The sequence below is a fragment of the Acinonyx jubatus genome, chromosome B2, assembly GCF_027475565.1.
Source record: "Acinonyx jubatus isolate Ajub_Pintada_27869175 chromosome B2, VMU_Ajub_asm_v1.0, whole genome shotgun sequence".
Taxonomy (NCBI): domain Eukaryota; kingdom Metazoa; phylum Chordata; class Mammalia; order Carnivora; family Felidae; genus Acinonyx; species Acinonyx jubatus.
The window spans coordinates 98,694,993-98,709,787 of NC_069385.1; the positions used below are offsets into that span (position 1 = coordinate 98,694,993).

The 14,795-nt window shown below is 37.8% G+C and overlaps 1 protein-coding gene across 11 annotated transcripts in view; it reads right to left on the bottom strand.

The window, feature by feature from the left end:
• Positions 1-10,850: 10,850 nt before the first annotated feature.
• Positions 10,851-14,795, bottom strand: part of MLIP (muscular LMNA interacting protein) — a 144,130-nt gene continuing 140,185 nt past the window's right edge. For all 11 annotated transcript variants that reach the window (XM_053222673.1, XM_053222682.1, XM_053222678.1 and 8 more), the window contains one exon: positions 10,851-11,186. In XM_053222673.1, coding sequence (XP_053078648.1) covers positions 11,181-11,186 — 6 coding nt within the window. In that variant the 3' untranslated portion in view covers positions 10,851-11,180. The remainder of the gene's footprint in view (positions 11,187-14,795) is intronic.

Here is a 14,795-nt window from a genome sequence, read left to right on the forward strand (position 1 = left end):
ACTTTCAACATACCTTGATTTTTGACATGGCTTACTCATTTCTAGCTTTGATTTAAAGTGAGAGATGTATGACTCTTCCTTTCACCTGAACACTTAGAGGCCAGTGGAGCACTCAGAACACATATAACATTGATTTATTGAGTTTGCCATCTTATTTGGGTGTGGTTCATGGCACCCCAAAACAATTACAAAAGTAACATCAAAGATCACTGATCATAGATAACCATAGTAAATATAAAAATAATGAAACCATTTGAAGTATTGTGAGAATTACCAAAATGCTACACAGAGACACAAAGTGAACAAATACTGTTAGGAAAATGGTACAAGAGACTTGCTTGATGCAGGGTGGCCACAAGCCTACAATTTTTAAGAAACACAATACCTGTGGAGCACAATAAAGCAAAAAACAATAAAATGAGGTAGGCCTGTACCCATCAACAGTTTCGTTTTTCACTTTTAGTATAGTATTCAATAAATTACATGAGATACTCAGCACTTTACTATAAAACACACAGTGTTAGGTGTTCTTTCCCAATTTTAGGCTAATGTAAGTGTTCAAAGCACATTTAAGATAGATTAGGTTAAGCTTTGATGTTTTCTAGACTAGGTGTATTAAATACAATTTCAACTTAGGATATTTTCAACTAACAAGGGAAGTTGTAACTTGTTTCCCTTTTTAAGAGCTAAAAAATCGTTACTAGAAGGCCCCAAGTAGACTTTTTCCTTAATCTCATTGACCTGAATTAGATCAATGTCCCTTCTTAAGAAATCAATGATGATGGATTCCAATAACACCAAGAACTAGGACAAGTAAATTTTAATTTTGGAAGCAAAAATATTGGGAAAGAATATTTCTTTTCTTCGGTAAAAAGGGGGATTAGAAATTAGTAGGAAGGAAAGATGCAGTATAACACAAATGATGTTATTACAGGAAGGCTGTGGGGAAGCCTTCATCTAAATAAGAAATTGGAGTCAGCAAAAATCAGCATCTCAGCACCATGTAAGAGTCCAATCTTGCATGATTCTGTGAAAGAAATAACACATAAGGCAGCCAGAGTGATCTGCTCACCAGATCACTCTCCTAGAACTAGGGTCTGCCACAGGACCATGAGGCACCCCAGAGTACCTGGTGGACCCAAGCATAAGATAGAGAGTCAAGATACACTGAATGGGGGAAAGAAAAAAATAGGGATGAAGGGAATGAAGTTTCTTCTACAAATTTAGGAGGCCTGGTTTGAGTGGTATTGATGACTCTGACTCATTGCAGCAACGAAACAGGAGTTGAGACATTTTTTTTGAGGAAAGGACCCCAAAGCTCATTTTCCTACAGTGCAGAGCCCAAGTCATTAACCCCACTTGCCCAGGGATAAACGGAGTACTGGGGATCTGAGTTGGTTTAGACAAGCAGAGAGAATGACTCTTGAAGAAAAAGAAGAGTATGGAGGAAAGAATTGTCAAAGGGCTAACTTGAGACACTTCAGAGCATGGGCCATAACACATTTCATTTTGAATGTAAACTACCATCTAATCATGGCTTCCTGGAAATCTGAATGGAGATTCTGAAGCCAAATCTAAACTCAATAGCTCAAGACAATGATCTGGAAAGGATTCTTCCATGAGAACAAATGGGAGATGGTGGGGGGAGATTATATCAGAGGCTTACCATTCTGGCAGAAAAGAGTTATCTGAAAACTTTACACCTTGTATATCTTCAAAGACTTACATATACCATCACACTGGTGTTCACTGGTCTGTCCTAAAATATTTGAAAGGAAGTTTGGATTATTCTAGAGCCACCAGAATGAAAAAAAGAGTACTTACAATTCAGCTGCTAGTGATAAAGTATAGGAGTGTGTCTATTTGTGTGTGTGTGTGTGTGTGTATGAGGAAAAGAAGGTGTGTGTGTGTGTGTGTGTGTGTGTGTGTGTGAGTGAACTGGGAAGTAAGTTTGGAAGCACTTAGAGACTGGTGGAATATGACTGGGTTAAAAATGAAAGTCTCACTTGACAGTCCGTCTTCTTTTGTTCCCTTGGCCACTCAACTCCCATCCCTGAATCTGGTGAAGGTGCTAACAGGCCATGACACTGCCAGAGCCCCAGTCATGAGATGACTGACTAATCAGCTCTCATGCCCTGAGAGGTGGCTGGGAAGTGTTTGCCAGGAAAACCTTCACTGAGCTTGTGTCTGGCTGGCCTCAAAGAGAAGCTCTCCTTGTAGGAAATATCTGAAACTCGTTTTCTTGGGTAGTTCAACAGAAGCTTATCAAGTGAACAGAGCACATTTTCTTAGTAAAGTTCTGGCTCTAAGAATAAATGGAAGTCGGATGCAAACTGAAAGGACCATTCAGTCAGCTGCAGGTTTCCATTTATATGTTTTATTAATTGTAGAGATAAAGCATTTACCAAGGAAATGGTCTGACATGTAATATTTTTAATAAGCCTAAAAAGATGTCTTATGAAACAAAAATGACTTTGGGTTGCAGAGCTGATAGGCAAATCTTAGCCTCACATATTCTCTTCCATTTAAATCTTCTAAAGTAGGTACAACTCTCACGTCGCCAGTCAATAGAAACTGAAAAGTTTTCTGGGCATTTTTCCAGAAAGTCAAGTGCATTTTCACTCAACAGCACTTTTCACTGTTTCTCCCAATATTACTACCTATTTCTAAGATAGAGTGGACAGCATGGGTCACCTTCAACATAGCTTATTATTCATATGTAACTCCAGTTACATATTGCTGTACACAATTGAGACTCCCAAATGGTTCAGGTCTCATGAGCCCCTGCCCCTTTCCTGTGTGGGTTGGTGCTGGGTACTGAAATCCCCACAGCTGCATCAGAGACCAGAATATGACAAATTTTCTAGATTATAGGTCCAGTGTTAAGGGATGAGCACCTGAGGGAAGTGTCAGCTTAGAGCCCAGGATGCGATTCAGACCCAAATTGCTATTGGAAGGAAGCCTGACAATGAGAGAGAGTCTGGACATGTCAGTGACCAAGTGGATTAAGAAGGTGGAAGGTTTAAGGGTAAAAGGGCCTGAAGAGCAACTTGTCATGGAAACCCTGTATCCACTTACTGCCTCCTTGCGCAGAGGATGCCCAAACAAACAACTCCAGAGAACACAAACACAGTAGTTTTGTTTTTGTTTTTGTTTTTACTGTGAAGGTTCCAATTCACTTACATTTTGTAATATTTTCACTTTATCTAAAGGAAGAAGAAGGGGGAAAAGCTGTGGTAGACTTCTGGCTGAAATTTTTGGATGCTACTTTCTTCATACTTATGGTATAAATTATTATTATTAATTTACCTCCGGGAGGGGCTCAGAGGAAAGAAACCATATTTATTTAAGAAAATCAATAAGTTATTTGGCTGGGTGGAGAGAAGATCTGTAAAAGAGATATTAAAATAGGTGCATAAAAATGAAGAAAAAAATCTGAGCATGGAATGGGGCTAAGGGGACAGAAAATGGAAGAAGGACCCCAAACTCCAAGGTAGAAACTGAAGACACCAATTTGGTGTAAGTGGTTTATTCCATTTCAGGAACAGGGAAGTCTAAAATCCAAAATTCAATAGTCTGCCATTTGATAACATGCTATATGTCCTTGTCTCCCCCATCCCTCAACATGAACCCACAAATCTCCAGTAAATGACTACTGCATACCTTGTCGGAGGGGACTTTTTGGCCAGACATTATCAAGTAAATAGATTGTGACCCACACTGAAGACACGCTAAGAGCCTAGCAGCAAGATCAAGAGTAGAGCGTGAATATTCCATAGAAGCTGGGAATTTGCTCTAGAGGAGGTTATGAAAAATATATGTCCTTGAGAATTTATAGAAATCTTGGAGAGGGCATTGAATTTCTTTTTTCAAGTAGGTATGTGTTCAAGCCAGGCTTAACTAGAGGTGGCATTCTATATATACTATTGAGATTGACTTTGCAAATGTGTTCTGAAATGGTAAATGAATCACACCAGGCTTTCTTGACTCTTCATGGAACAGTGTAGTGTAACAGCAGTTTTCAACATCAGAGTGGTGAAGCATCTGAGAAAAAGGAGTGAAAGACAGCTGGCACACCACTGAAATATATATAATCTCTAAATCCTCTTCCATCATGATGGAGTGCTAAGTGAGGCAGAATTTCTTTAAAACCAAAATAAAATATATTAGTTCTCCATAATTTAAGAAACAAGTCACCGTGAGGCAGATTTTGCTAACTGATCAAATATTCTGCCCATCAAGATGGGCTTAGAGAAGTGGAAGCTAAGTTCCCAAAGGGGGTTCATCTTACTTGAAGGAGACTGTGGGCAAAGGGGACCAAAGCACAATGTCAAGAAATGGGTATTCAGGTTTTTTACACAGAGGGCAAGTGCAGACTTGAGCTACCAATTGGAAACTATTTGCAACCCAAGCTGGTGGAGAGGTTCCCACCTGTTATGATCTCTATTCAGTAGTTCCTGGTGATGTGTCCTTAAAGAAGGCAGCATGTTTTCCAAAGGAGTATTCTCTGGCATGTAGCAGGGGAAAAATGCAAAAACATGTATACAATGTAAAGAAATTTGGAAGAACAACCAAAAAAAGACCAAAAGTCAAATCCAACCCTGCCACGTCCTATGTAGCTTTGAGATTTAATTTCACTCAGCTTCAGCTTACTTCTCATTGTTACTGAGGCAATACTGTTCACCTTGTATGATTCTGGGAATGATTAAACTGAAATGAGGTAAAATATATAGATGAGTCTGTCTCTGATCTTGGGCCTAGATGTTAGTTCTTTCCTTTCTTAGTCCCAATTGGTATATCAAAGGATAATAAAGAACATAAACTATTCCCTCTAATTATTCCAGTTTTCCATTGTGCATATTTGACTTAAGATCCATTCTAAATTATTAATATTTACAACCCAAACAATGGGGGGTCCTTTTTTCTTCTGCAAAATTCAGTACTACATTGACAGTTTTAGATCACTTATTAGTTCTATCATATACTTAGCATAACTGTACTCAGTTTGACTATATTATTCACCCTTATTTGACTGATGTAAAAACACTTAATATAGGTTCTCTCTTTTTGCCCTCCCGCTGCCAGTAAAACAAACAACGTCCTAACATGTTTACCCTAATCATACGGAACATCCTTATTCTTCCGGCTTACCTATTTACTGATCCAAGAATCTATGGTTATCAGAAGTTTGCCTGCATGATAATAACACATAGATCTTATTTAAAAAGCAAATTTCTGGGCCCCACTTAATATATTCTAATTCAATAGCTATGGAAAAGGAATGGCTTTTTAAAAAAGTACCCTCACTCATTCTGATACAAGTGGTCTTGATCACTCTGAAAGATGCAGCTAGGACTGTAACAGACCCATAGAGCTGAAACATAATGCCATGTTCCCCAAATTATTCTGTTCCTCAGTTTTAGAATGTAGAGGTGATTTTCCTAAAACTGAGTGACAAATTTGCATAATTATTTTAGTTGAAAGGAAACCAAGAGAAGAAAAAGCTAGTCTGAAACATATTTTGCAGATGGAAAAACAAGCCTCATAAAGGCTGATAAGTACCCAAGAAGTCACAGCTAGTTTATCTTGAAAGTTTTCACCTAAGACTGCTCCATTTTCTTTCCTACATGAGCATGGCATCTTAACATCCATGTTTGCAATAAATAGAACCTTAGGAATAATTGTGTGTGCGTGCACGCGTGTGTGTGTGCGTGAAAGGTGAAATCTCTAGGCAAGCTCAAAACATTAAAAATAATTAAACATTTTCAACTTAAAATGCACTCTAATGCTATAAATATTGGCTGCTCTAAGCCAAATGTTGCTTTCAAATGACTTACTTCACATGCCTTTTCATTGTTTTATCAACATGATGAAGTTATTTTTTTTTCTTTTCCTCCCTGAGTAAAAGATAAAACCAAGTGGAACTATAATTTTCAATTTTTGTTTTTAGAAACACTAAAGATGTTGTACTCTAAAACTCCTCCATTTATCCCAGGTCAGGGCAGGTCCTTCAACAAAAATTACTGTAGCAGTTCAATACATTTCTATTTAGAGGTTCAGCTCTTTTTTTGCAAGTAAAATCTGTGCTTAGTGGTAAGACTGAAAACTTGGAGGAAACATACATATTTAAATTTTCTCCCCCTTAGGAAAATGTCATTAATTTTGTGCAAATAAAAAAGTGTAGACAAGAGATCTTCCCCTAGGGTTACAAACTCAGAATATAATAATTAACAAGAGCTTAAGTTCTTGGTGGTATAACTTCCCCAAATTCTGTTGAATTCACCTATAACTGGAGACCAACTTTACAAAAAAAAAAAAAAAAAAAAAAAAAAAAAAATCAGAGCACCGCCTACCACATACTCTTCCAAATCTCCCTAATTTTCTAATCAAATGACTCAAGTAAAAAGTTTTACATATACTTTATCTGTACATCAGGAAACAACACGTCATGAAACTATCCTTAATTTCTCCATATTTTCTACAATTTTACCTACACTTGTGACAATTTAAATTTTAAAAATGCTACAGTTTTTACCTAAACTAGTATTGATTTAAATTTTTAAAAAATGCTGAACTATGATCCAAAAACAGAGTTGGCAAAATTGCTGGAATCCCTACACTCTTGAGTAAAATAGTTCAGCTCAAGTTTATTTAAAAATGCTTCCTCAACTGTGTGAGCAATAATTCCCAGTCCCAGTCCCATTCCCATTACTATCTCAATTGTTAGCCTTTCTGTTAGTACTATTTCTACTTCCACAAAGCATGTTCTTAGCTAAATATTACATATGGGTTTCACTTTTCTTTCTTTCTTCTATTTTTTTCTTAGGTGAATCATCCATTGTTTTTATTTTCTAATTTCTGTTCAATACTTCTGAGTCACCATTGGCAGCCCACTGGAAATTTTTGTCATTTGTATTTTTTTTTTAATTTACTAAACTTCCTTGACCTATTGTGCAGTTTCAGTTTTTAAATTTATCCCCAGAGTTTTCATTTAAGGAAAATCTGGACTTAAGTGCTTAACTGATGCTGAACAATTCCAAATAAATCCATTAGAAAATGTTCATGAGAAATTAAAGTATAAAATAAAGAAAAAAAATCGAATTTCTGGTTCAATAAACTGATAATAACATTTTAAAACATGAGGGGAAAATTATGTTTAATTTTACAACATACCACAGAAACATATGGAAAGTCCCCAACATGTAATATATATTTTAAACAAATTCAGTAATATTTCCTAATTACTATTCAATTATTCCAAGACCTCTAGACTTGCTCTAAGCAAAAAAATCTTTTCTTCTTACAAATGAAGTTATCCTCTCACACAGTTGATTTAATTTCTAGGAGATAAATATTCTTTCAAATGTGGAAATCCAAGGCAGTCTAGTAAAAGAAGGATTTTTGTTCCTAGTCTTAATTGTAGAAATTTTTGTTTGTCCAATAAATAAAATTCTGAAAATATTCCTTTATTACTTAAGCTTTCAACTAACTCTTCCTTTTTGCACTTTACTTCAGAGACCATAAAGAACAATATTCAATAGACTTTCCATTTTTTCCAAATTAAAATACCACAAGAAAATAATGAGTCCTATTAAGTTTGCACAATGAAAAGCCAAAAAAAAAAAAAAAAAAAAAAAAAAGCTTTACAAAGAAATACGTTATGGCTCTGTAAAGGTTGAGAGTCAAACTTTAGAATAATTACCCCAATTTCCTTTCCTCTGAGTTGAATTAACTCAGAGACATGTTCAACATTGTATCTTTGCAGTCCCCATGGGAATGAGCTCCAGTTGCCTTTGCAATAACTGGCTTCATAATGGATTCTGGTTCCTTCTCTTCCCTAGCTTACTTCATCATACCCTCCCCAGTATTCCCTGTGATCATCTTCCAAAGAAACTATTTACACTAAATCTTTGTCTCAGAATCTGCTTCCCAGGGAACCCAAATCAACAGCCTCAATATCTGTCCATTCCATATCACTGTTCTCACCCCCTTTCCCCTCACAGACAGCCATTGTGCTCTAAGCAACTCAGGGCACTAAATGCTGGTATTAACTGAACTAAAAAGCACCCAATTAATTCTCCAAGTTCTCTCCACAATCAGCATTTTCCCCTCCTGTACTCATGCTCTTAAGACTGATTTTGCTGAGAAACTGATCAAATTATGGTTAGATCATGATGTTCAGTTGCAACTTTTGGCAGAAACAACACAATAGGAAATCAAAAGACTGTGTTCTTTGTTTATCATTCTCTAATTTGGTGACCTCAGTCAAATAACTCTTGCAGTTCAAGTTTTTTGTGAGCACTAGGTGTTGTATGTTAAGCCAATTTGACAATAAATTATATGACAGAAAGAAAGAAAGAAAGAAAGAAAGAAAGAAAGAAAGAAAGAAAGAAAGAAAGAAAGAAAGAAGAAAGAGGAAGGAAGGAAGGAAGGAAGGAAGGAAGGAAGGAAGGAAGGAAGGAAGGAAGGAAGAAAGGAAAGAAAGAAATGGAGCCCATATCTGACTGACAACTGCAATGAGTTGGAGTATAAAAAGTCTCTGAGACTTGGAAAACTTAGGATAAACAGGACATCATTTCAAATCAACCTCCCATCTTAGAGGATGCCTTAGTGATAATATAGCTTATTTCAAAGTTCAGACCTTCACAGGGTGAGAAGAACACAGGGATATAAACAGACCTAATGTATTGTTCCTAGTCGGTATGTCCACTCTAAAGAGCAGCATTCTGAACAGACTTAGTCAAATTAAATACGTGTATATTTATGATTAAACAATTCAAGTCCTGGGTATATATTCCAGAGAAATTCTTCACAAAGATCTACAAGGGAGTACATGCAAGGTTGTGCATCACAACCATATCTTGCAGAGGAAAACAACCTGAAAGACCACCAGTGGACAGGTGGGTAGGTGACATGTGATGAAAGCATACCACATTGTTTTCAGGTGGAAAACAATCCACTTGACATTTACAGAGCATTGTGAATAGAGCTTAAAAACCATAGTGCTGGATGAAAAAAAAAAAAGAAACAGAACATAAACATATGATTTACATTTCTTAAAAATGCAGGCAAAACCAACGCACATCTTCAAAATGTGTGATTAAAGAAGATGAGAATATACATCAAACACATAAGAACATGTGCTTATAGCATGGGAAGGGAAGATAGTTATAAAAAAATAATCTATCATCTGCATAGAAGGACTTGCCCAAACTTATAATAGCAGTCTGTCATAAATTTGGCGGGGCAGCTCTACACTGAAAGCACAGAGCCTGCTTGGGATTCTCTCCCTCCCTCTCTGCCCCTTCTCTGCTCATGTTCTCTTTCTCTCAAAATAAAGAAATAAACATTTTTCAAAAATGAATGAATGGAATGAATGGCTCAATAAATGGCTAGTGTTCAAGTCAGAGTATCTGGATTTGAATTCCGCCTCTACCACTTACTAGCTTGATTTAATCTTTTGGAAAACGTTCTCGCAAACGTAAAATATGAGTAATAATATTACCCACCTTACAGGCTCATTGTGAAGGTTAAGTTAAATTCATATGAAGCACTGCGGCACCTGGGAAGCTCAGTCCGTTAAGTGCCTGGCTTTTGGTTTCGGCTCAGGTCGTGATTTCACAGTTTATGAGTTCAAGCCCCATGTCAGGCTCCACGCTGACAGCACAGAGCCGGCTTGAGATTCTCATTCTCTCTCTCTCTCTCTCTCTCTCTCTCTCTGCCCCTCCCCTGCTCACACATACACACTCTCTCTCTCTGAAAATAAATAAACTTTAAAAATTCACATGAAGCATTTGGTGTGAGGCTGACACATGATGGAACGCAGTGAATACTAGAGATTTGTTACTAATAATCTAAAGTGATGCCTCACACAGCTTAGCAGGTTGATAGAGAAGTAGTTTTGTTTGCTTGTTTGCGTGTTTGTTTGGGGGAGAGAGAGGCGCAGAGACCTTTACTGAAGCTCTCCTGTGCCTCACACACTAATGGAGAAAATATGAGAACTTTATATTTCCAGGTGCCAGTTGATGACTGACAATAGATCATTCCAAAATGGCAGGTGGAGAATGAGAAAGGCCAGTTACTCGTCTGTAAACAACTTTCCCCGCCTTGCCTTATCCCAGGATAATGGGGTAATGAAGCACTTGTCTGACAGAGCTGTGCCTCAAACAGAGCTGGCTACAAGGGAGCAAGGATTATGTGCAAGAAGTAAGTAAAGGAGCCAATAGCAAGGCTCACCTGCTACCAGGAGCTCTCTGTCTAGAATTGCCATGGTTTCTCCATTAGTGTGTTTTGCCCTAGGCTTCCCAGCTGGACAGAAGGCTATAAAAAGGAAACCACGTAGACAAGGCTAGGACAGACTACTTGAGATGAAAGAACTTGAGCACGGCCAATATGGCGAGCACCGGGTTCACAGAAGGGTGGGCTCCCAGGATTGTCATCACAGCGTGGGTTTGTTCTACGGTCTTTACTGCTCCCAAGATTATCAGTAGGAACTGATTCTGAATCACAAGAATCATGTGACAACAAACCAAGAAACCAGAGAGTCGAGGACATCCCCACAACGTGATGCTCAACATCACTGGGCTGCCCCAGCACAGAGTCTGTCCTGAACCCAAACACGACAGGAAACCAGGGTGTGTTATGTGAAATACCAACTTTCTCATGTTCAAGGTCACCCCAATGAACCCCTCAATATCAGTATCTCCTGAAGGCAGGCATGGGCTTATTTTTTTAAGTTGTTCATTTTCTTTACATGTAAAACAAATATATCAAAAGGGAAATAAGACCGGATTCAGTAAGTAATGTGTGCCTTAAATAATACTGGTGTTGAAAAATAGTCACAACCGCTCTTCTATTTACCCATGATTCTTCTTTATTTGGCTGCTAAATAGAGGGGCATGTTAGTATTGCTGTCAGCTTAATAGAAGGCATTAAAGGCTCTAACAGTGGTGCGAGAAGCTGTGGATAAATCTTTCCCGTGCTGAAGGTTAGTAGGGTACTGTGATGCTATATGCCTACAGGACCTTTTTTTTTTTTTTTTTTACTTCCACTTCTGCACTGCAGTTCAAGGAAACAGTCATACTGGAAAAAAGAAATTACACATCAAATCTAGCAAGTGATTAGCACCAGCATTCCAGAAAACTTCAGCTTGGCCTGTGTTTTCAGCTTCTGCTCCAACTTCATTGCTGCAAGATAAGAGAAAATAATAGTCAGCTTAATGAGATAAATAACATGTTAAAAATCTGAAAATTATATATTAATATTAATATATTAATTATATATTATATATCAATTTTTGGGCATGGAGTCTCATATTAAAAAATATTTACAGGGGCGCCTGGGTGGCTCAGTCGGTTAAGTGTCCGACTTCAGCTCAGGTCCTGATCTCGCGGTCCGTGAGTTTGAGCCCCGCATCGAGCTCTGTGCTGATGGCTCAGAGCCTGGAGCCTGTTTCAGATTCTGTGTCTCCCTCTCTCTGACCCTCCCCCATTCATGCTCTGTCTCTCTCTGTCTCAAAAATAAAAAATAAACGTTAAAAAAAATTAAAAAAAATATTTACAGTAGGAATTTTTCCCCCCTCGGGAGCTTTCTTATTCCACAATTAATGGCATAACAAAGACCTGTAGCTGTACAGGTACAGCTGTACCTTCACATCAGACTGATCTCTTGAGAGCTCAGAAGAGCAGCTCTGGCCTCGTTCAAGGGGTTACAATGGCTTTGAGGGGCTGGTGCAGCCTTAAGGTACAGCGTTGCCATATCCCACCCACAAGCTCTCACCTGCCAATCATTTGGCTGCTACCCTTTCCTTTAGCACTGATGACTGCATCATTCCCTAGAATGTAACATCTCAAACAAGGAGGTAAAGTGAAGTGGGATTGGAATAAGTCCCAGCTTTTGCAAAATGGAACACTACAAAAGACAGAGACCGCAAATGAACCTTCTGTTGTTTTCATTTCATATATTGAGTCAATTGGCTTGGTAATGCTGCTGTGTGGCACAGGAGGGATTTTCATAATCTCTTGATCCATCAATCTCTCCATGTTCCTATTTGACAGGGTTAGAGTCTCTCAAACAGGTGACATAAACTAAACTGAGTGGGCTGGATATCAGTAGATTATATAAGTCAAGAAAGAAAGTTTAAAAGAAAGTATCAGAGATGAGGGCAGAAGAAAAATTTACTTCTCAAACATTACTCTGAACCAACATTGTGACAGAATGGCACCAATGGAGAAAAATGACCATAACTTTATACTTCCAGGTGTCAGTGGAGCATTCCAAAATGGCAGGTGGAGAAGCAAAGAGGTCCACTGCTCTTCTATAAGTAACTCTGCCTGCTATGCTCTGGTCTGGATCATAGGGTGATGACACAGTGGTCTGGGAAAGCTGGCTCCAAGAGAAATGTGAGCTATGTGCAAGAGGTAAGTAAAGCAGATAGAAAATCTCAGTACAATATGGCCAGGCAGCTAGGCAGAATTGGAAAACGTGGTTATATTCTGTATCATTTAGGAGAAACCACATTTGTTAGATGAGAAGGAGGAGGTAAGGAAAATGCTACTAAAACAAGGGGGTACCTTCACTAATGTACTGATTTGTTCTGGCTACAGAAAATCAGTCATAAAATAAGTAAGTTGTAGCCTTCATCATCTGCGATTCTGTGAAGCTTTAAAATAAAAGGAGAAAATGACTAAATCGCATCTCCTCCTTTTCTTTCTAACAAAGAAAAACTACCATTTTTTTTTATTTTCCCGAAAGCACCGACATTTGGTAGCTAATACTACAAGAGATTTAAAGGAATCATCATCCTTTAGCTAATGCTTATGAAGTGTTATGTATTTTATATGCTAAGCACTTTGCATGCATAAATGCAGATCTTCTCCATTATCCCTTGATCTCATTTTACAGAGAATGAAACTGAGGCCCACAAAGATTAAATAGCATGGCCAAGCCACAGCAGTTGAAACTAAACCCTAGTCCGTCCAGTGTTTTCTATTTGTCTTTGCTGCTGGTGTAGTTATTAGTGTGTCACAGCCATCTACGGAAACCCACATTATGTTTGGCTTGTAAATGATCAACCATCTGTCATCAGAAGTATTTAAACAGAAGATGCATAAGGATATAATTGCAGACAGGATCATAACATTCAGTAAAATATTGGACGAAATGCCCTCGGAATTCTCTTTCCAATATAAGATTCATCATCACATAAATAGTTGAGTCAGATGGAAGAGGAACAGGTAGTCCATCGTCTGTTGTCACACTGGCAAACTCAGCACTATTTCTCAGTTCTTTCTGAACCCACTGGCAGATCAAAGTAACATTTGGCATCACAATCGAGCAGCTGGTTTGAAATGATACATTATCCTATGACAGGCGGAGTCAGGATTTTCAACATTTCATGAAGTTTCTAGTTTCCCTTGCCCATCTCAGTATATAAGGCGTCAAGTAACTTGGGAAAAACAGAGGTCCAACATTTCAGAAAGATGAAGTTCATTAATAAAATCAATCAATCAATCCTTATTTTTCAGACTAGCACTAAATCTCAGGATTTTTTATCATGCTGCCTGTTGAACAACACACTTATTTTGGAAATAAAATATAAATAAGAGCTGAAGGCATTTTTAAAAATCATAATTCTGAAGGGACTCAAATTCCAATTGTTTTATTTGTTTTGAGTGAACTTTGGATAATAAGTCATGTAGTGCTGTAAAACTTTAAGCCAATGTTACAGAAAGCATTTCTTAGAAGAATGTGCTGTGTAAATTTTTTATTCCCTTTTTATACAAAACCATTCATGTATACTCTTCTCTGCCAAATGAAAGCAAAATGACCTCCATACGTGTCCTTGTAAGTATGAAGCCATATTTCATGTATCCAGAAAAAAAGCCATTTCTGGGAAATGTGTATAATATTATTGCTGCATACTCACTTTTTTTCTGAAAGATTTTAAATATGTTTTGGACATTGACATAACTACTAACTCTGGTGTGAGAACACAAGATCTAGTATGAGAATTCATTATCCAGAAGCCAGAAGCTATAAAATGTTCAGTAATTAGCAGTGCTATAAACGTAGCTTGATAGATAGAGAAGGTAGGTATAAGGGAGGCTAGAGAGCAAAACATTGAATCTGAGGTCAAAACACTTAATATCTGTATGACCCTAGCTCCAAATAGTGATTAGCCCGATCTTATTTTGTTTGTTTATCTTGAAAAATTAGCACATGCAGGAATGGAAGTCCAAGGAGTTTCTGACTTGCTCAGCTTTACTCATTCCTATACAAAACCCAACATGAATATATTGAGACGACTTGGAAGGAGAGCCCCCAAAAATGTCAAACCTGCACCTATCACATAGTATATTCAACTGCATCCCTAGAGAAGAAATAATAAGTAAGACCTGTGTCTTTTTAATGACTACTTAGAGTAATACTCTCTCAGATTTCAGTTCTGCCCCCTTGTCAACCAAGTGTAAGAACAAAGAGAAATTAAAAAGAAGAGACCTCAGGGATGCCTGGCTGACTTAGTTGGTTAAGCATCCAACTGCAGTTCAGGTCATGATCTCATGGTTCTTGAGTTCAAGGCCCATGTCAGGCTCTGTGCTGACAGCTAGGAGCCTGGAACCTGCCTCAGATTCTGTGTCTCCCTCTCTCTTTGCCCCTCCTCACTCATTCTCTCTCTCTCTCTCTCTCTCTCTCTCTCTCTCTCTCTCTCTCTCTGTCTCAAAAAAAAATAAACATTAAAAAATTTTTTAATAAAAACAAAAAAAAGAAAAAGAAAAGACTTCATTCTCCATGTT